At 39.0% G+C, this 23,464-nt stretch overlaps 1 protein-coding gene across 1 annotated transcript in view; it reads left to right on the forward strand.

Annotated features, from left to right (window-relative positions):
• Positions 1 to 953: 953 nt before the first annotated feature.
• Positions 954 to 23,464, forward strand: part of ADGRB3 (adhesion G protein-coupled receptor B3) — a 461,694-nt gene continuing 439,183 nt past the window's right edge. Inside the window, exon 1 of the mRNA XM_013130073.2 lies at positions 954 to 1,799. Coding sequence (XP_012985527.1) covers positions 1,046 to 1,799 — 754 coding nt within the window. The 5' untranslated portion in view covers positions 954 to 1,045. The remainder of the gene's footprint in view (positions 1,800 to 23,464) is intronic.

Genomic DNA, 23,464 nt, shown 5'->3' on the forward strand with positions numbered 1-23,464 from the left:
AGTAAAACAGCTTTATTTGGAGATACTAGCAGAGAAAATGTAATATGTCTTTCATCGTTCAAACGCATGTCTGCAAAATGCAGGAGCTAATCAGACAGTACAAGATATTTGTAATAAGTGGGCAAGTGCAGTTCAATAGGTGCAGGGATCCTACTGTAGCATTGACAGCTATATAGAGCTACTGCTTGTAGGTACTAATACAGTGATCCATTTTATACATCCTTAGGGGTTGAAGCACATTGAAATTAATATCCAAAAAAGCTGGCACTTAGTGGTAGTGTCAGACCAGCACTAATTTCATCTGTCTTTGTTTCTTTTTCCAGTAGCCTCAAAATTTTAGCAGTACATTAATCTCAGCATTTCTTGCCTGGGTTTTCTTTTTATGGGGACCTCTGTGTACTGGGTGGCTAGGGTGAGGGCATGTAGGCATATTGGAGATACCCTCCCATCTGTAGCAAATAATAATATGTGTGGTTTTAGTTATAGCTGTAATTCTTCACAGCTACTTCTCAGATTTAATAGAAAAAAATAACACATAACAAGAGATGTTACTGGCTTTCTTGTTCTGTGTTCTGTACTGGTGGAATTCTGCATGTGCATGTTGTATATGCAGATATATGATTATACCAGGCTACTTATTTACTTTTTCAAGAAAGAAATAAATAAAAAGCCTTTTTATCATTCTGCGGGGTGAGGCGCCTGGGCTTTAACCTAAGCTGAGCGCTTCTGGTCCTCGCCATGATGACAATAGCCTAGACAGGAGAGGACATTCCTATTAATAATCTAATAGATGTTGGTTTTGTTCAATTTGACTGTAGAGGCCACGGCTGTTGCGACGGCCACGTGATGGCGCTGCGCTCACGGCAGCGGTCCCGGTCCTCGCCTTATAAAATACAAATTACCTGCCCTTCTTTCTGAAAGGGGCTCGAACTGCAAGCTTGAAAACAGCTGGCTCGAATATTGGAAGGAGTTTGGTTTTCTATGCGTGAAGAATTCTACTTGCATTTTTATTTCATTTCATCTCCTGCAGGCCAAATGACTTAGGATGAAGGCTGTTCGTAATTTGCTGATTTATATATTTTCCACCTATCTACTGGTTATGTTTGGATTTAATGCTGCCCAAGACTTCTGGTGTTCCACGCTGGTGAAGGGGGTCATTTATGGATCGTATTCTGTAAGTGAAATGTTTCCTAAAAACTTCACAAACTGCACTTGGACGCTTGAAAATCCAGATCCGACCAAATATAGTATTTACCTGAAATTTTCCAAAAAGGACTTCAGCTGCTCCAACTTTTCCCTCTTGGCTTATCAGTTTGATCATTTTTCCCATGAAAAAATAAAGGATCTTTTAAAAAATAACCATTCTATAATGCAGCTCTGTGATTCCAAGACTGCTTTTGTATTTCTGCAGTATGATAAGAATTTTATTCAGATACGCCGTGTCTATCCTATCGATTTCCCAGGATTACACAAAAAAGAAGATGACCAAAAATCCTTCTTTGAGTTTTTGGTGTTGAACAAGGTGAGCCCAAGCCAGTTTGGGTGCCATGTGTTATGCACTTGGTTGGAGAGCTGCCTGAAATCTGAGAATGGGAGAACCGAGTCCTGTGGGATCATGTATACAAAATGCACCTGCCCTCAGCATTTGGGAGAATGGGGAATAGACGACCAGTCCCTGGTGTTGCTCAACAACGTTGTGCTGCCCCTCAACGAGCAGACGGAGGGTTGCCTGACCCAGGAGCTGCAAACCACCCAGGTCTGCAACCTCACCAGAGAAGCCAAACGGCCACCTAAAGAAGGTAGGTTCTTCCTGGGGGGGGTGGTGGTGGTGTGTGTGAGCTAAATCCCACACCAATGTGTAGGTCCAGCTCTCCTCAATACTCACATTCATTTGACCTGCTCTCCACTCCAGCTTGCCTATAGATGGAGGCGAAAGGGCTGGAGAAGATGCACTCTCCCTCAGGGCACGGAAGGCTGTATTCTTATTTCTAAACTGGCCTAACCTTCAGTATGTAGTTCTGCTGAGCACTGTTGAGGCTTCTCGTAAGTAGATCCATCTGTTTTCAGCTCCCACTTACAGTAATGCCCACAGGTGGTGAGACAGGAATCTCTCTCCCCCTCACCACCTCTTTACTGCAACCACCCAACTACAAAATCTTGGCTCTTTTTACATGATCCCTTGACTTCACAAGGAAAATGTTTCCAGAGGGATGTGGGCAATCTGACTAAAAGACGAAGAGATTTACCATGGTGAGGACACCTGGTTTGAAGTGGGCCAAAGCTCAACAAATCTAAAAAAAAACCCAAAAGCAAATGCAGTTCTTCAGGGTAAATCCTGTGCCTAAGATGCCTAGAGACATGAAGCACTGCACAGTCAGGACATGCTGGGAGCTCTAGAAAGGGGCTATAGGCTGCTGCTGCACACCTTCTCCAGGCAGCCCTCGCTCCAGGAGACAAGGCTCCGAATCTCATGGCAGTATTAGTGTGTGGGAGTTGATGTCTTGGTCCCAGCAGCTGCTTCATGTCCCCACTGGAAACATGAGGGTTGTGGAAGGGTGGGAAGGCAAAGGGTCCAGCAATTAGAATGGCAGCCGTCTCCCTAGCCTCTCTGCTTCATGCCTCCTATTTTGCCTTCTGACATTTTGGGGAGGTCTGAGGGTGATTTTGGAAAAAAACTAGGGATGGGAGGCAGGGGAAGCATAGGCTGAACCTGTGGGTGAAAGGGTCCTTCAGAGCAGCCATGTGGGAATGGGGAAAAGGCGGGGGGGATGTGCCCATGCGGCAAGGGATAAATCATCGAGCCCAGGGTATTGCATTTTAATGCAGGAAATGTTCTCTCTCTCCTTGTTTTCTGCATAGCCACAAAGCTCCCAGTCTGTGGCGAGGCAGTGCCAAGCTCCCAGCCCCCCTAATAGAAGTTGCTTTGTGGAGGAATGTAACATTGACACGTTGTTAGGAGAGGATTTTCTTTAAGGGCAGCCAAGCCCCAGTGCTGTGGGAGAAGAAAAGCTGGACTCGCTCCAGCTGCCCCGGTGCCAGCGGCCGCGGGCAGGGCCGGGGGGAGGGAGGGAGAGATGAGGGACCCTTTCGATGTCTTGCGGGTCAGCGCCTCTCAGCACCCAACAGCTCGGAGCCCAGAAAGGAGGGGTCTGAACTGAGGAGCACTCCCCCGCTGTTCCCCTCCCTGAGCGGCCCATGCAGCGGCGGGAACGGTATTTAACACCGCTCAGAGCTAACGAGCGCCCTGAGAGGGGGAGGAGGCAGCCGCTGCCGCGGAGCATACGCGGCAGGGCCGGGTCTGTGCGGGAGACCCAAGCGTTGCGAGGGTGCAGGTCCAGGAAGTTAGGGGCTCCCCACCTCCGTCGTGTTTGTCATCGGGGGCACGGGGAAGCCGCGGAGCCCGTTATAAAACACGCCGCAGCCCCAGAGGCGCGGAGGAGGTGCTCCCGCTGTGCGCTGCTCACTCACTCCCACGGTTGGAGGAAGGCGCATCTTCCATCCTCTCCCTCCCCCCCCCCTCCCCCCGCCCTGATTTCCATCTTAAGGTGCCACCTTGTCGGTGGGGCTGGGCAGGAAGAGTGAGAGCACAGAGGATGCACCGTGCCGCTCTCAAAACCACGCCGAGTCCCAGGGGAATGCGTGTCCCCCAGTTAAAGCACCTATTTCTGAAATGTGCTTAGTGGAAAGGACAGAGGAAGCTTAAGGGCAAACACTTCCCCCCCCGCTCCCCCCCCCTTACATTTTCAAACACATTTCCAACATATCTTGCTTCCAATTTCAGACATATTTTAATTATTGCCCCTACTTGTGGGTTTTCCTGGGTGTGAGTTTGAGAAATGGCTTTGTTAGAGGGGGTGGAAATGTGGTTTGATAGCTGGAAGGTTTCCTTCACTTGTTTTTCACTGTACTCAGTGTTTTTCTGGTGTTGCTGAGAATTTGGACATTAATATAATTATTTTGATGTTTTATTTAGTTACCTTAATGCGCTTTGGAAATTGTTCATGAGATTGTTACTGAAAGTTATAATCAGTTAGCAAATTAAGCCTCACAGTACTTCTCGGTAGTAGTATGCTCTTCATCTGCCATTCATTATTTAAAGCATTTTCCCCCTTTCCTCAGAATGCTAGAAATCTTCAGGAGAGGTATGTTGAGCCTTTGTTTTCTGTAGATGTATACAGTCACACTTATCAAGCACGAGTCAGTGCATTTGTATGTATAAAGCTGGTTTGTGGTTTGGTTGGAGGTTTGACTGAGGGACCAAACTGTAGACTATTCCTGCCTCAAACATAATATAATTCATCACTTGTGTCAGTAGACATTTAGGCAAGTCATGCAAATTTTCTTTTCACGGGCAGCCTGTTTCAAGTTAGATTGGCACAGGAAGCCAAAATAAGGTTGACCAGTAACTCAGAGAATGGTTTCTTCTTGTCAGAGTTCATAGTGGCAGCTGAGAGTACAGTTTTGTTAGTGTAAGTTGAGTCTGAAGGGGGATAGAGGTTGCCTAACACAGTGAAAGTGCTCCAGACTTGGTAAGATGGTGTTTTATGAATTCATGTATTACTGACATTGCCTAGCAATGACTTTCCAAAAGGAACTGCAAAGACGTGACAGCTTTCTGCAGTATTATGCATACCCTTCCATCCTTCAGATTTGCTTTCATGGAGCTTGAGTGTATGAAGTGCGAAATCTTTTCCTCAAAACTATTTTCAGTCACATTTTCAAACCATAAGGTAAATAGAGAGCATTTAGATTAAAACCTACTGTTTCTTTTTTGAATCTCTGAAGACTTTTACAACTTTGAATATAATAAATAGCTTAGGAAAATGGTTGAAAATCAGTATTTTTCCTTCTTAAAGAAGTGTTGCATTTTACAAAAGATGTGACAAGTATACAATGGATGATTGTGTTTCTAACAGTGCTGAAGTGTTGAGCAATAAAATGAACTAGGTAAAAAAAAATGAAGCTTTTTTCTTTTTTTTCTTTTTTTTCTTTCTTTTTTTTTAATAGAATGGTTTGGAAATACACAGTTTAGTCAGCATTTTTTCCATAGCCAGATCATCTGTGGTGTCGCCACATTTTCACTAAGACTCAATTTCATTGTAGCTTGATACTTTTCCATAGCTTTACATTTGAGATGCTTAGCCTCAACCAAAGCACTAGCAAACAGATCTCAATGAACACTCTGTCAGGGTCCTGAATTTAAAGCCTTGTGGGAATTTGTCTACTTGATCTTCGGTGCTGTGACCGAAGTACCTCATGAAGTTTCTGTCAATAAGACAAGGTTCAGTTCCAGTCCTAGCGGACCTGGAAAGCCTTTGCATGTAGTCAATCCATTCAATTTTCTGAATGATGACACTAAGAATGTAGAAATGTCTTTTCTTATTGGGACCATTACAAAGCCATAATATTATTGTGGGGTTTTACAAGAGTTAGAAACTGTGTTTTACTGTCATATCTGACAGAGGCCGTCATAAAACAATGAAAGTAATTTTTTTGGCATCTTACTCATCCAACAGAAAAAAAGAGAGGGGGTATTCACATTAATTAAATCTTGGCATTTGTCATTCCAGCCTTAATCTTACATATCTTAATTCAGCCAGTCTAAAATAATTGCAGTAGGGATTTCTTAATATGCTAGAAATGCAGCATTGGTCAACTTTGTCACAGATTCTAACAGCTCACTCTACTAGCATCTCTGGATTCAGCAACTGATTTTTTTTTCCTGATTTCAGATCTGAAAACAACAGAGATACCTTAACAGAAGATTTACTGTAGTCACAGAATCATGTCTCTTTAAAACAATTTATGGTACATTGTAGAATAACAGTAAAGTGTAGGATGCAGAGAGTTTTTTTAAGCTTTTATGGCATGTATACATTTATTTGGATGTCATTCCATGAATGCCCACCTCCCATTGCACACATTCAAGATGAACTTACAGTATTCATCACATACTCAGAAGTCACTAGCTGGCTGAGTAGGCTGGACATCCCTAGTCAGAAACTCATAAGCATGAATAATATGTCATATCATGACTCCATCAGAAGATTAAAATTGTTAAATCAGTGCAGGGTTTGTCTGAGAAGATAAAAAATTACAAAATGCCATCTAACAACTGTACACTTCTACAGGGATATTTAATATTTAGTGTGCAGCAACTATTTGAGACTAAATAAAAATTCAGAAAATTCAGAATAAAAAAACCTGTTGTCCAGAGTATTGAATCAGTATGGTAACGTACTTGGAAATGTCTTAATAGTATTTATATCCTGCTGCTTGCAATGGTTCTTTTATCCATGAGTTCAAAGGGACAAAGGGAGATGAGCACTACTAGGACAGGCTTTTTAATTTTGTGTGGAAGTTATTTTCCAGTATGAGTTATAAAATACTGCTTTAAAACTTAAAACTGATATACTAACGTAACCTGTTACCATGCAGGTCATGAGCAGTTATGAGCAGTTTGACCTCAGTGAAAATCTAGAATGTAAAGAAAAATAATTTCACTTTAAATATTTTTTTACGAGGATATTGTTCTTCCTAAAATGTTCATGGCCAAAACCCTAATGGAAACTTACATAAAATCAGCCAGAGACATTGTGTTTCTTCTTTATGGGTCTGGTTCCCAGTTTAAGGAAGTTGCTTCAAAATCTTCTATGGAGGTCGCTTCCAGCCCTTGGGATTCTGTGATTCTGTGTTTCTGTGACTCCACTGTGCTTCATATAATTCCCCTTCTGACTTACTTTGCTAAAAGAAAACAATCACCCAAAGCATTTAGGTTCCTAGTACATATTTGGGTCACTCTGGACCTATATCAGAGGTCCACTCTGCTATATCAGAGCCATGCAAGTTGGATTTCACATTATCTTCTTTTTTTTGTTGTTGTTGTTTGAAATGATGCACTATAGAAAAACATTCATTAACTATCTTTTAATCAATAAGCCCTACCTTTGTTTTCAGGGATTATATATTACCAGTAATTATTGTACTTGAGTTTGTGCTGTACTGATAATTTCCACCTGATTTCCTTCAGTAAACTATGAAACTTCTTGTTTTGATGCAAAATTTAGAAGTTTGTGTGCAAGAGTAATCAGCAGTTCACCTATGTGTATTGAGTTTGGTGGGATTTGGATCAATTCATCAGTGAATTTTCAAATACTTTCAAATACTTTCTTTGATACTCAGAGAATTTCTTTTATGCTACAAAAAGCCTGTATATGGGGCTTTGCTCCTAGTTAATATACTTGGTTATATATATTATGTATGACTGAGTGATTAACTTCTTGGTATCACAGATTCTATCAGTATTTTGTTTAGCACCTCTCACACTAGCAAGACAGAGTATTATTTACTTTGTGGTAAAGGTCAGCCTATGCATTCAAGTGTTTGCCTTCTGAGACGTCACAAATGTACTGTATAGGATCTGAGTACGCATTTTTCATAAGTTCATTTCTTGCTTAAAACATTCATGGCTTCCATGAAATATGATGTTGGAAGCTGTGTTATAACAAAAAAAAAAAAAACCCAGGATTTTGGTTCCCCAAACTGCCGTTTCTGGTTAAAACCTCAGTTTATGTGCATTATTGTACGTCAGACACTGGGGAGACCTACTCTTGGCTGAGGACAAATACTTCTAGAGACATCCACTCTAAACAGTACACAACATAAATAAGAAGGTATATAAAGAAATTAAATGTTCACACTGAAGTCAAAGCACGTCCAAATTAGGAACAGAATTCTAACTGTCTTGCTGCTGCCTCCAGTGAATAAGGACTCTATAATGAGTCCTGTGCCATCAAATATTTCAATTTCCATCATGCCTTCTTTATCTGCCTTTCTCTTACCAGTAAGCTGTGCCTTTTTTCTTCAAATACTTCTACTACATTTTGTCTGGGTGGGCAGAGTGTACAATATGTTCATTGTATTTTAGAGCTCGCTCTCTGATTTGGTTGTGCTTTTGACAAACATGGAAGCATTCATGGGTAGAACAGCCATTAACAGAAGTTAATGGTGACTCTTTTTACATAGTGGGATTTTGGTTATTGGGTCTTAGTGACGTTACATGTAATTATATTATGACATAATGCATGTACTGCATTTCTTATTATTATGTGGTGTTTTATACCTACGTATTTCCATTTTCTATATTTATATAATACATTATATAAATATGTATAATTATATGTTATAATGATTATATGATCATTCAATATGTTCTTGTGCTTTATTTGAAGCAATTTATCCTCTTCTGTTCAAATCTATCCATATTGCTATTTTGTTTAGTTTTCTGTTTGCAAAAGCATGGAAAAATCTGCTTTGTGTGTTGGTATACACAGAGGAATTTTCAGAGGAGACTTTCTTTTTCTCTTCTTAGGGAATTACATTTATGAAGTTTATTCAGTTGTGTTTTATCAAAGGATTCCAACTCAAAGTTGTAGCTCTCAAATTGGAGTGTAGCTGTTCATTTATAAATATGCAGTAATTGTAATAAAACAAAGGTCACTGCAGAATTCCACCGAGCATTATTTGCATTCACTGTTAACAAGAAATATAAAATGCTCTTTAGGATAGAGAAAGTTGTACATGATATAAAGTACAAGTTTACAAATTATGTACTACTGAGTTATGAATATTTCAGTTTGAGCCCTTTCTGATGCTAGTTAAATCTCAAGAGGAAGACAGTCAAATTTTTCAAAGTCATTCTCAGTTTTGTTAATTTCTTAGAGAAGTTATAAATAAAGTTTTGTCAAATTACTAACACATTTTTCTGATGGACTAGCCACCGTTGGGATTAATAAAACAATCTATAATAACAGTGTATGAGACTGGTGTTGCTGTTTTACTCTGCAAAGGCCAAATTTTTGTCCTTACTCAAGGCAAATTCCCCATGCTATCAGTATGATTCATTCTAAATGAAGATTAGATCAGAACCCATGGAAGAGATGTGAAACGGTGGTATCATGTGTTCCTTCTACCAGAACCGAATTATTTAATAGCTTGTATTAATTAAGATTTTTTTCTTTTACTTTTGAAGCCGTCCTTGACATTTGGTTAAGTAAAGCAGATCTTTCTCTTTTAGCTGGTTAGCCTATCTCCTTATGTGCTTTGCTTCAGTTTCTCATTTTTGTTCTCTGAAGGGGAAACAAGGCATATGACATACTCAATATTTCTTTGATGGTCCTGAAAATATATTCAACTGAAGTCTGAAGCAAACTATTTTCAGTTATTCCATCCAAATTTTATTTATACCTTCTTAAAATGGCAACATCACAACAAATATTAACTTGCATACCATCCATTTTTTTGGTAGCTTGCTAGAAAATTGTCAACAATGGGGTGAACAATGTGTCATATCCTTTTGGGCAATTTTCAACAATTTGCTTTCTTTTGTTCTTCATGAGATATAAGACACTTTGGGAGCTGACTTCAGTTCCTGCTGTTTTCCTTCAGGTACTGCTAATGGATTCATTAGTCATGCAGAGACAGTGCTTGCTTATAGCATGGTTTCTAACCTTCAGCCATAGTTGATAGTTGTCTGCTATTGAACAGCTTCACTGAAGGATGATGAGATGATGAAGGATCAAAAGAGCAATTCTCTGACTCTTAGCTGTGGAAAATGATCAGCAGGACTTCCAACCTTACCACTTCCAGCTAGCACTGGAAATACATTATGTTAAGTGGGAATATGTTAACCCGTGTCATCAAGTGAGGTATGTTATCACAAGTTGCGTGTGAGAATCTGAGATCCCATTTCTTCCAAGATGGCTCTGGCTTTGCTCCTTTCCCTTTGCTGAGCTATGCCAACACACCAACTGAGCCGAAAACTGTTCACCTTGAGGGTGTTCTAGTTGGTGATCTTCACATTGGGTGGGTGTGCTCTAATGGCCCAGCTAAACCTCCATGAGTACCAAGAAGTGTCACAAGAGCTGGAGAGGAACAGTGGTTCATGCAGGTTTAGATTTGCTTGGCAAAAAAACCCTCAAAGTCTATTATAAAAGGGTCAATAGATGTTACCATTGTCTGCTTTTTTGCATATGTTAGGAGCCAGTTACATCATATTGTATTTCTAGGCAGATAAACCAGGTTTTGTAACAGTGTTATTGGTGGATCCTTCAAAATAGAGACGTGTTTACCCAGGGCTTTCTACTGACCATTTAAAGAGTAGTGCAGATTGCTGTGAAAGTGTACACAGAGTGCTGGGGGATGAGTTTGTGATGCCCTTGGTGCTCATCCCAGTAGGGTGGTTAGGAAGGGCTTAAATTACAATTTGGAAAATCAGGGAATTGCATTCATGCTATATATTGATTACGAGGAGTACTATTGTACATGATTCATGCAAGAACACTTTCAGTGAAGGGGTTTTGTAAAATCTAAAGTCTGTAGATATCATGTGCAGTATTTCTTTGAATCCTATGATTCACTTTTTCTTATACAGTGTTTGCTTCTCTATCTTATGAATACATTCCTTGCAGTCCTTTCTGTACTCTCTGTACTGTGTATGTGGATTTTAATTGTCTGCAAAGCTGGGCATTTCAGCTTGAATTATAACAATTTATATTTTTATCATTGGAAGTGTTTCATTTGTTCTGTGGCATTTGCTGATATCTGCAGTGATTGGCACACATACAGATGCTCCATACTGGTAGCTTGAAGGTTGATAGATGTGCTTCATACTGACAAAAGACAGCAGGAAAAATGTTTAGCACTGCAGGTGTAATACGAGGACAGAGCCTAGTCCAGCTGGTCCCATCTGCACCCAGCATCTAGGAAGTCACTGATAATTCAGAGAGTATCATACAGCTTCACTCTCCTTGGAAGAAGGTGCCAAGGCTGGAATATTGGCCAATCCCAACACCTGATAAAGTATGTATAGGATCATAAGGCTTCAGCAGATGATGCTATTATTTGGGTTCATAAATGCAATAGATAGAGGTTTCACCTCTTGAAGCAGGATTATGATCAGAAAAAAAGTTTGGGTGATAGTGTTGTCCTGGGAGAATACCTAGAAATAATTGGAGCTGGGCCTGGAATCAATGTTTTCCTGTCTCATAAATGAATGTTTAAATTACTACATATCCATTCTCTTTAGTTCACTGAATTTTTAATTTACCCACAAAAATTGGGGCAGCTTCAGATTTGGGAAATATCAGGAATATTCCTATTCCTTAGCCAGACAGAACATTCTGAAAAGCAGAACCACCAAGTCATAGAATCATAGAATAGGTAGGGTTGGAAAGGACCTCAAGATCATCTAGTTCCAACCCCCTGCCATGGGCAGGGACACCTCACACTAACCCATATCACCCAAGGCTTCATCCAACCTGGCCTTGACCACTGCCACTGACGAAGCACTCACAACCGCCCTGGGCAACCCATTCCAGTCCAAGTTGCCTCAGGGGCTGCTGTTGTTTACAAGGCGTCCAGATCTGGGTTGACAGTATATACATGGAAGATTATAAAAGGAGGTTGCCATTACATGAGGAGGAAGCCATCTCTGGCTGTGGTTTGTGGAAAGCTTGGTCAGGAAGTTGCAATCCAAAACCCCCTTGGCCCTATTAGCAAATAGGCACACGTGATTCTCAGGATTTTGCTGCTTATCACAGCTAAGACAATACCCATATCTCTGTGTGCACCTTATACGTGTTGCTTATGACTCTTAAGACACCAGCAGGTGTGGGATGCCCAGGGACGTACATTTCAGAGCTCTCCATTTTGGGAAGTGATGATGAGGCAAGTAAATTTATTTGATTTCTTTTGTAAGTACAGCTTCTGTGCATCATGTCTTTTCCCTGTGGTACTGTTAGCATAGTACTGCCCAGGCTTCTGGTGCTATTATGAGCATAAATACGTCAAAGTTTGTAGTTTGCTCAGTAATCAGCATCATACAGTACTTAAAATATATAGATTATGCTATCGCTGATAAGTCTGAAAGATTTTTTTTTCCCCCAATAGTTCTGATTAAAATAAAATCCATGTTGTCTTCCAGTATTTTCTGGTGCTTGAAATGAAAGTGTGATATTATTGGCTGTTTTGCAGATGAAATATATGAAGGGAATAAAAGACCTTTACATTTATTTCCTACCCCATGCTATTTAAGATTTTGGATAATGTTTTTTTTGTCCATGTGAAATCTGAAGTGCTGCAAAAAAACCCAGATTTCAGTCTGACAACCTAAGGTGTACAGTACCTTTAAAATAAAATAATTTATAAATATAAGACATGAAGGGGAAATCGTGTATGCCAGGATGTAGCATCTAAATATTTTTCAGATGTGACTAAATTTCTTCTTTTATGTTCACTTGTACATAATTAATCTTATTGAATCAAAAGGATTGTTCATGTAAGTGGGATTTAATTAAAAGCAGGCTTGCCAGTAAACATCCTCAGTTAAAAATGTGGGCACCTTAAGTAATCAATATTAGAACAGGAAGCCATCATTCTATTATTAACAATATTTCTCTAAATATTAGTAAACAAATTAATTATAATAATAGCAATTACCATCAAACAATATTAAAAATATTAATAATAAATTAATAAAGATTACTATATATGTACAGTCTTACATAAGTTTGATAAATAGAATCATAGAATGGTTTCTATGTTGGAAGAGACTTTAAAAAACACCTAGTTCCACTGCCCCTGCCACAGACAGGGACACCTTCTATTGGAGCAGGTTGCTCAAAGCCCCATTCAGCCTGGGCTTTAACACTGCCAAGAATGGGGCAGCCACAGCTTCTCTGGGCAACCTGTTCCAGTGTCTCTCCACTCTCATAGTAAATAATTTCTTCCTAATATCCAATCTAAGTCTTCTCTCTGACAACTTAGAGCCATTCCCCCTTGTTCCATCATTACATGCTCTTATCCTATAACCTCGTTCTGTCCAGTTCCCACATCTGCACTGCTTAACTGATTGTCAGTGTATTCTTCAATTGCCCTGGGATCCCCAGTGCTATCCTCTGCTCTTCACTAATCCTGGCTGACCTATGCTCCCATGCACTGTGTCCAGTGTGTACTTCTTGGGCACCTCTGCTCTCAAACCATTCTGTCATTGCCATGACTTTGCTCTTCTGGTTTGCATCATTGTGCTGTGGATAACAAGTACATAATTCCATACAGAATAATTGCTTGTTGCTACCATCTATAAAAAGAATATGGTTCTACAAAGATAAGCAGAAGTTAAACAAATCAGGCAATAGCTGGCATGTCATTAAACAAACTAAACAAAGCTCCAGGAAGAACAAGGTAAGTTCAGACAATACTTGGCACATCCTGAGGCTTTTTAATGGCCAATGGTGGTGCTGTATTTCTTGGGATATAGGGCTGCATTAAAGAACATTTAGAATTAGTCAGCAAGAATGGCACTGGTTATCATCACTGTATTTTTTTTTTTTTTACTTTTTCCTTTCTTCTGAATGTGGCCAAGAGGATCCATTTAATTTGTTATAAACTTTCATCATTCTATAAGCTTATCTCTTTTTTTAGTAGGTGAAAGAATAAGTAGTTAATCTCCCTGTTGATTTGTATTTGACAAATGGTATCACACTAGACTTCTATTCAGAAAATGTTTTAGGAGAAGCTGGCTGATGTTTGGCTATGACTGACATAACTACTATAGGAATAGATGCTTCTTAGTTCTTGTTTTTTTGTAAATATGGGTATGTGTTTATCTCTAATTTTTCTTTCACCAAGCATTTTAAGTATATGATACATTTGAACACAAAGTTGGTAGTCATTTGAGATGGCAGCCACTGTCAGGCAGTTTCTTCCTTAAGAAGGAGAAGGCATTAAATTGTGAAGTATTGGAAGACAATATTCATTGTTTCATTGAGCTGTGGAAGAACATGTGACTCTTAAGGATGTGAGTACAGATAATAAAGGTTATCAAAAAAACATGAAGAAGATAACGTTAAGAACAGAATTTACAATTTACTTGGATAGCATGAGGTGAAAACTGCAAAGGCAAGCATGTAGGATGTTTTGGTGATCTACCAAAACACTGTGCAGCAATTATTAGATTTCAGAGGTTGTTAATTGCCATTTTTTAAAATCCCAACCGAATATCTTGCAATAATGCTGTGGCATAGTGTCAAAGGATTTTTTTATATTTCTGAGCTCTGTCTTCTATCAGGCATATACTTCAACCATAGCATTTCAGTTCAAGTTGTTGGGTATGGAAGATCTTAGAGAATCATCGTGCATTAAAATTAATTGTGGATATTTTCAATGACCTGGTTGCTATTTTTCTGACAGAAAGAGATCAATTAAAAAATACAAGCAGCAGCAGTGAATGTTGTGAATTGAGTAGCCATATTAATATGGATCTTTGTTACATATCTAATAGCAACCAAGGATTTACAGATTTTGCCCGTTCAGTCTTTCCTCACAGCTCAGTTATCATTACACATTTTGAGCTTATGTATTGTGACTGCTTACAGTCTTCATACATTATCGGAGTGAATACAATTAATTAAAGGTGATCTTTCTTGGTGAATTAAAAAGAATCAAGTCTATGTGAATCTTAGAAAAAATTAGATTACAAATCGCCTGAAAAGATTAAAATTTATAAAGCATTTCTGTCTGTTACATAGATTAATTCAAAATACATAAATAAGCAAAGGAGACTAGGCGTAATATACTGGAGGTTTCTTGAGGAAAAAATACTGGAGATGCATTTCTATGGAAAGACGTTATTGTGATATGACATCAAGATGGTCTCGGATACTATGATATAGTCCAGAATCCCACCATTTCAGGACAGGGATCTTTTTGGCATGCAAGCAAAAAGAGCCCTGGTATTCTCCTTTGTTCCTTTGGCAGACGCACATTGCTCATCGTGGTAGTGATGTGCTGGCGAAGGCACAAAGTGCTGTGTTGATCAGAGAATACGTTATGTGCATGCTAACTTGAAGGATGATCACACACTGTTCCTCTCATAAGACAGACCCTCAGGCCACAAAGTCCATTTCGGCATATTTGGTATTTGTAATTTGTAGCTCTCTGTTAGAAATTGTCATGTTGCCCTGATAGAGCTTACAGCTAAATACTGAGCAGGCTTCCTGGTTTGCAGTTCATAACACAAAATTTATACATACTTAAGCTTCCCTTGAAGTTATACTGTCTCTTAAGCATGTTTTTTGCTTTTTTTTTTTTTTGCTTTTGCTTTTTTTTTCCTTGTACCTGCACTTTTTCTTTTCTTTAGGTTGTTAGCTCTTTACAATACACTTTCAGCTCAACCCTCAGATTTCCCAGAAGCTTGCACTTTCACAGAACTCAAGTCTTATTAGTACTCTAAGCTTATAGTTTATCCCTTCTGGGACATAAAATAGGTGAAGTAAACAAACACAGAAGCTCTGTAGGGATTACAAATGAAAAAAAAAACAAACTCAACCAACTAAAACAAAACAAAAGAAAAAACTGTCTTTAATTCAGCTAGCCCAAGAAACGCACAGGCTTGGGCAAAGAAGTAGAATCCCTGTTTTTAATTTAACCACCAATAGATTGGGGTTTCCTCTGAACTGCTTCTGCTGACCCCATAAAACTTGCCTTTGTATTTCATGCAGTGCTGTAGTTTCACAGGGATATGAGAAACATACCTTTGCCTACTAGTGAGGACGGTATTCCAGGAAAGAGAAATAATGGGCTTAAGGGTACTCAGGCTAAGGATGACCATGAATTTGTATCTCTTCCTTCTTCAGAGATGCTTACAGTAAACAGCATATTTAGATGTGAAAGGCATATTCCATCTTCCTCCATGTCTGGTATTTCTGAATAAAAGTGAGCAAAAAAGTCTTTCGGTTCAGCTCAGTACTGTCTCAGATACATAGCATTGCCCAAGAGCATGTAGAGGTTTGGTCATCAGCAGGTTAGATATGTTTTTTTGGCACACGGCAGACCTACGTGGTCACTTATGTCCCTGACCAGGCTTGAAGGGAGAACAAAATGCACTGCAATCCTGGAAGCCCATTTGGACAGAGATGTCCCTGCATAGGCTCCTCAGGAGCTAATTCCAGGCCATCTGCACCACTTGCTTGAAATAAAGCTTCCACTTCTGCTCAGTCCCCTTTTAGACACCAAAGCAGGTGTCTAGACCATATACAAATATGGTGAGTTAATCCACTTGCAGTAACCTTGAAGACTTTCATGCTGTTGTTTGCCAAGCTTTGCTTACATTAGTATTTAATTTCCACTGAAGTCAGTAGGATTGAAGGGAAGAAGGTGAACGAGAGAGTTTTTCTGTGTTCTCTGGTTTTGGGTTCTTGTCAGTTTAAACACAAAAAAATACTACAAAGAACCATGCACACTCTTCAGTTCTCAGTGAAATTTCTAGATTTATTTATAACAAACATTCTTTCTCTGTTTATATAAAAGCACAGATACAAGTTAGTTGCTAGTGTAAGAAAGACAAAGGGACAGGTGTTATTTAGTCAAGATTTTATTTTTCTTATTGCAGTGGTTTCACTGTCACAAATGATTACTAAATTTTTAATAGATCTGCTGTGCGTAAATGCCCCGAAGTCTACTCAAATGTGACTATACCTTAATCTCAATGATACAAAAGACTTTGAGAGCACATGAATTATAAACAACATTGAAATACTTTAATTTGTGGATATGAATGTGTAACAAATGAAGTTATAAAATAGTTGAATGTATATTGTACATTTTCTTGTTTACCTTATTTATAATAAACCACACTATAAGCTTAGAGAAGTGGAAATAATTGTCTACATAGAGACAATAAAGTCTAATGTTATCATAAATCACTTACACTTTCATTTGGAAGTTCTAGCTTATCAGAAACTGTTGAAATCAAAGCTTTTTACTGCAGAATAACTACTGTCTTCCTTCTAGCTCACTATGTCTGCAATAGCATAGAAATGCTTTAGATTGTACCCTGGAATTTTATGGGATTGTCTCTGTTTGGTTTGAGGATTATGGAATGTTAAATACTGTTAGGAGAGAGTAATCCATGTAGGCTGGTTGTCACCTCTGCCAGAGAAACAGATGGACTGATGACCTTTCCTGGGCAATGTTAGATCCATGTGCTTTTGAGTGGGAACGGTGCTGGGAGCACCCTTGGTCTCTGAGCTGTCTTTGTCCAGTTAATCTTAATTTGTATCACTGAATAGCTTTAATGACCAAACACAACATTATTTTCCTTTTTTATTTGTTTTGTTCTGTATTCAAGAAAATGTTGATAATTAGTCCCTCCCTTTTTTAGTCACCCTCTCTGGCACATTTGCCAGACCTGAATTTGTCCTAGTTTTCTCCCTGGTGAACATAGTAGCATGAATTTTGAACTCTGGCCAGATATCATGCATAAATGTCTTTGTCCACACAGGTGTCCCTAACAGCCTTTGAGTGCACATTTCTATTTTCCAAGAAATTTAATTTTTGTGTACACTACTTGTTAGTCACATGATAAGCACAACCACATGGAAGTCAGTTTTGTATCTCTAACAGTTTTTTGTGTTCTGTTCATGTACATATCCATGGTACTCTGGAACAAATCAATGCCACCTGACTGAGAAATATGTGGTTATAATATTAAAACAGTGTCCTAATGACATTAAACAATATCTTCTGAATTGGTATCTTTTTTACTAAATTTGCATAGATGGTGTCTTTTTTATTCCCATGGGATTGTTTCTTACGTTTTTGCAGAAAAGTTTGTGAGAACAAAAAAGAACCTGGTTTGTGAGGCTACCCGCAACCATTTCAGCACTACTAACGTAAAGTAACAAAGTGCTGGTGTTCTTTGTAGCAGCCCTTCTATATTTCTCCATTTAGAAAAAACTGTTTGTAAATATATGAGCATTACTTTTTTTTTTATTTTCTGTTCTGAATGCATAGAATATAGTTGTAAAGTTAGAACTAGGAAACCTCTGGAAATCATTTGTAAGTGAGGTTCAAATCTGGAATTATCTACAACATGAATAGGGTGAGAACAGTTAGTTAGACAATTTTGTTGCAATTTAGCTTCTAGAACTAACAGCCGTCCCTGGAACATCACTTAGGAGATCAAACTCATGGTTTGGTTATATTGTAGTGTTGTGATGAGGTATGCCAGATTGACATGTTGAGCAGTCCCAGAAGACTAGAGCTTAAACTTTCTGACTAAACATATGATTGAAATTGAGATTTTTTTTTTTTTAAATGTATGAAAGCATATTAAGATTTTAATTTCTGAGATTACTTCATTGTGTTCATGTAACTGGATGTAATATTCAATTCAAGAGATTTTAAACATGGTGCCTTCAGGCTAATGTTTTCCTTTCAGATCGATTTTTGTGAATAGATTCCAAAATACTTTTGAAATTATGTGAAATAGACTCATAGATAGATTTAGGTTTGAGGGGACTTCTGGAGGTCATATAGTCCAATATCTTCCTCAGGGTAAAACTATTTGAGTTGCATATTTCTTTTCAGTCTTTGGTTCATAGTTAGGGTTTCTTGATTTCTGATATTTTGCACATACATCAGTATTCAGCTGATAGCTAGACCCGTAATCAGAGCTAGTGTGTATGTTGTCAGTGATTTTTGCTATTCCTGTCAATCACTGTAATGGTCCATGGTTTTATTTATTGTTTAACTTTAGGTAGTTGTATTCTAATTAAGAGTAAAATTATCTAAAATACAATGACAGTGTGCGGAATGGCCAAAATAGTTAATCTGAAGAATGGCTAGTAAATAATTCTATGGAAAGTTTTCAAAAACTAATTACGTCTATGTCAGCCTTAATCTATAGATTTCTGAAACAGTTTGGTGTTTAGCAAGTCAGGTTTAGTGTTACTAAGAGGTTGTATTAAAAAAAAAACTAGCTTCTTACCGCATTTTGCTTCACTCACACGAAGTAAGAGCATGTTTGCATGCCTTCCCTTTTGCTTGTGATATGTCACAGCTGTACCATGCTGTTGGTAGCTTCTGGCACTGAAAGACAAGATAAGGAATCAGTATTGAATAGTGCTCTGGAAAGGGGAAAGAGAAGAGGCAGCCAGACAAGAATATTCGACGTTAAAGCTTGTAGAGGAAAGATAAGACAGTATAAAAAGAAATAGATTAATGCTAGCCAGAGGGGTTAAGATAATAAGGATTTTCTTACAACATCATAGAGAAAAAACAAATACCGGAAAGGGGATGATATTAATCTTATTTAAAATAGCTGAGTTAAAAAGTTTCTTTTTAGGAAAAAGAAATTAAGGGCGATTCTAGAATGATTAAAAAGTAAGAAGAACTTCACAAACAAGAAATAAGGTCATCTCTAAGGAATCTGAATATGCAGGAATCCAGCTTTACAGGAAGTATGCATTTTAGACTATAAAAGTAAGTAAATAATGCAGGATTGAATTATCATTTCTTTAACAAGAAAATGGTTAACTTTTATGTGCTAAGAATGTGATTTCTAGACTAGTAAAGCTATTAAAACAAGCTGAAAGGATAATAACAAAATGTTAATAATCATGATTTTCTGTATAATTTAATTTATGCTACTACTAAATTTTACCCTTTATATGTATATATATTTAATTCTAAAATGGGTAAATGAAAGTATTAAATGAGACTGTATGGATTTTATTCAGACTTTTGTTATGTCCACTCAAAACTTAATTCAGATTGGTTTAGTTTATCACACATTTTTTTACAAGTGGATTGTCAACTATACAAAAGACTGTAAATAAATAGCAACAAGGTACTGACTTTTGCATAAATTCTTCACTAGTCATTTAAGAAAGTAAATAATCTATTTGATGAAACTTGCAGATCAGCAGTAAATGAGGAAGAAATACAAATGCTAGTGGGTACTGGGAGAAAAATAACAAAGCAAAAGATCCCCTCATATGCCAACTGAAAAGGTGGCTTTCAACCTAAATTTGTTGTTCATGGACAAGATATATATAGGTACAAGTCTTTAGCTTTTATACAAAAAAGGTCACAGTATGTCACGGACTTCAGAGAAGAGTAGAATAGAGTCATAGAATAGTTAGGGTTGGAAAGGACCTTAAGATCATCTAGTTCCAATCCCCTGCCATTTGCAGGGACACAAAGAAAGAAGAGTAGCCACAGTAAAGACCCTGAAGTGAATTACTTAGGACATAAGATTAAAACCAATAACAGGTATATACTTAAACTAAAAATACCTAGGCAGAGCTAGGAGTATATCCCCAAATATTTGAACAGTATTAAAATACCCTTTCAAGTCAAAGAGAAGATTTATTTATGGAAACAACAAGACACAGAATTAAAAGTAATTAATTGAATGAAGAAAGGAGAAAATCTAGTCTGAGTGCCAGAACTAACTGCAACATCTGTATAGATGTAGTATAATTTTCAAAGCCACAAGCATGAGTATCATCACTAGATATAAATAATTATAAATAAAATGAATTATTTTTAGTACATGCAGGGGGCCTGAAGCACTTGCAAGGGAGGGTTATAAGACAAAGACCACACTTTCTGAAATGTATTGCCTGAATATGCAAGACTGGTGCATGGTGGGTTGGCTCCTATGACTGGAGTGTTGGAATGGAAGGTTACAGGCTCTTTAGAAAAGACAGGCCCAGCAGGGGGGAGGAGGAATTGCTATTTATGTTAGGCACAGGCTGGAGGATATGGAACTCTGACTGGGGACAGGTGGGCAGTCAACAGAATTTGTGAGTCAGGGTTAAAGGGAGAACAGTGATGGGAGGCATTACTGTGGGGATCTGTTAGAGACCGCCTGACCAAGAGGACTCTGTGGATGAAGCACTCTATAGACAGGTAGGAACAGCCTCACGCTCCCAGGCCATTGTTCTCATGGGGGACTTTAACCACCCTGATATCTGTTGGAGGGACCATATGACCAGGCACAAGCAATCCAGGAGGTTCCTTGATTGTGTGGAAGACAACTTCCTTCTGCAAGTAATAGAAGAACCGACAAGGAGAGGTGCCATGCTTAACCTCGTGCTCACAGGGAAGCATGGGTTGGAACAAGAGAAGGGCTGGTTGGAACAAGACCAGAGGAGGGCCACGAGGATGATCAGGGGACTGGAGCACCTCCTGTATGAAGATAGGCTGAGAAAGTTGGGTCTGTTCAGCTTGAAGAAAAGAAGGCTGCATAGAGACCTCATAGTAGCCTTCCAGTATCTAAAGGGGTCTATAAGGATGTTGGGGAGAGACTCTTCATTAGGGACTGTAGTGATAAGACAAGAGGTGACGTGTTCAGACATGAACAGGGGAGGTTTAGATTGGATATAAGGAAGAAATTCTTCGCTGTAAGGGTTATGAGGCACAGGAATTTGTTGCCCAGGGAAGTTGTGAATGCTTCCTCCCCGGTGGTGTTCAAAGCCAGGTTGGACAGAGCCTTGGGTGACATGGATTAGTGTGAGGTGTCCTTGCCCATGGCAGGGGGATTGGGACTAGATGCTCTTAAGGTCCTTTCCAACCCTAACTATTCTGTGATTCTATAAGCCTGTGACTGAAGAGGTAGTGCTAAACCTGAGCATAAAAGGATATTCAATTAGAATCATGGAATCATAGAATAATAGAATTATGTAATATATGGTAAAGTTTCACACAGATCTTTTTTTTCCCCAGTCCATTAAAGAGAGGCATTATTGTTACACCTTATTACTCAGCAAATATATTGTAATTAATTGCATCATATACCTTAAAGACTATAATATGCATTGTGTATATTATATATACACATATACATATATTCACTGTGCTTTTTCCATTCATAACACTATGATCTGATAGTAAGGGATTTGTGTAGTCTAATAAATAAATATGTTAATAAAAGAAGGAAACTTTTGTCCTCTTGAACATTAAATAATTAAGACATGGCAGGCAATCTAGGCTAATTCAGTGGCGTTCTTCAGGAGTCAGCGCTATTTAACATCTTTGTTGGCACATGGACAGTGAGATTGATTGTACCCTCAGTGAGTTTGCCAGTGACATCAAACTGTGTGGTGGATATGCTGGAGGAAAGGGATGCAATCCAGAGTGACCTTGACAGGCTGGAGAGGTGGCTGGTTCAAGTTCAATAAGGCCAAGTGCAACGTCCTACACCTGGGCTAGGGCAATCCCAAACACAAATACAGGCTTGGCAGAGACTGGATTGAGAGCAGCCCTGACAAGAAGGATTTGGCTGACATGTTGGCTAACAGGAAGCTTAACATGACTCAGCAATGTGCCCTTGCAGCCCAGAAATCCTGGGATTCATCAAAAGAAGTGTGACCTGCAGGTCAAGGGAGGTGATTCTCCTTTTCTGCTGGGGTCTCACCAGCAGAGTGAGTGAGACCCATTCTCAAGTACTGCATCCAGCTCTGGGGCCCCACTGCACAAGAAGGGAGTCGACCTGCTCAAATGAGTCCAGATGAAGGCCACAAAGAGGATCAGAGAATCAGAGGGCTGGAGCACATCTATAAAGACAGGTTAAGAGAGATGGGTTTGATCACCATGGAGAAGGCTCTGGGGAGACTTGTAGCAGCCTTCCAGTACCTAAAGGGGGCCTACAAGGAGGCTAGTGAGAGACATTTTACAACAGCATGGAGTGATAGGACAAGAGGAAATGGCTTTAAACTGAAAAAGGGGAGATTTGTATCAGACTTTGGGAAGAAATTCTTTACTATGAGGGTGGTGAGACACTGGCACAGGTTGCCCGGAGAAGCTGTGGCTGCCCCATCCCTGACAGTGTTCAAGGCTAGACTGAATGGGCTTTGAGCAACCTGGCTGAGTGGAAGGTGTCCCTGCCTGTGGCAGGGGATTGGAGCTGGATGATCTTTAAGGTCCTTTCCAACACAAGCCATTCTATGATTCAATGAATTTAGCTCCTAAATTAATGTGTTTTTTTAATGACAGATAAGGTTGATTTGTGAATGATAGAAGGACCAGTGGTTATGAATGAAACAAACCTAAGTGTGGGTAGGAAGATTTAATAGCCCATGGGAGAGCAAATTGGACCAGCCATCACCACTGCCCCAGGGTGAGCCTTTCTTTTCATTGAGTTTTCTGAGTATTAAACTGCCATTTATTTCAGAATGGAAAAACAGCTCAAGAATTATATATTTTATTGCTTACAGCAAGCCTAAAATGTCTAAATGATGCATAGTGGCTTTCCTGATTCTCTGTTGTAAGGTGGATTCTATCCTAAATATTTCCAGAAAACATTTTGGACCAGAAAAGCAAACAGCCTTTCCAGGGATCACTGTTTTCTCATTTGAGAAGCAGAGATACTTCACCCTGGAGGGATTCTTAAGGGGTCACAGAATGTACAGCAATCCAGTTTTCTTTTGCAGGAGTTTCTTCTGTGCTATTAAGGTTAAGGCAGTCTTTCAGTCAGCCTCCAGCACTTTTTCTTGTTTGTCTTCTCGATTTCTCAATGCGAGATTGATTCCTTGAAGACTAGAGAAGAATATACTCCGGGGAAAGCCTGCAATGATTTCCTGTGTCACCCCTAGATTGTCTTAGGGCTAAATACACC

Source organism: Melopsittacus undulatus, chromosome 3, assembly GCF_012275295.1.
Source record: "Melopsittacus undulatus isolate bMelUnd1 chromosome 3, bMelUnd1.mat.Z, whole genome shotgun sequence".
Classification (NCBI taxonomy): domain Eukaryota; kingdom Metazoa; phylum Chordata; class Aves; order Psittaciformes; family Psittaculidae; genus Melopsittacus; species Melopsittacus undulatus.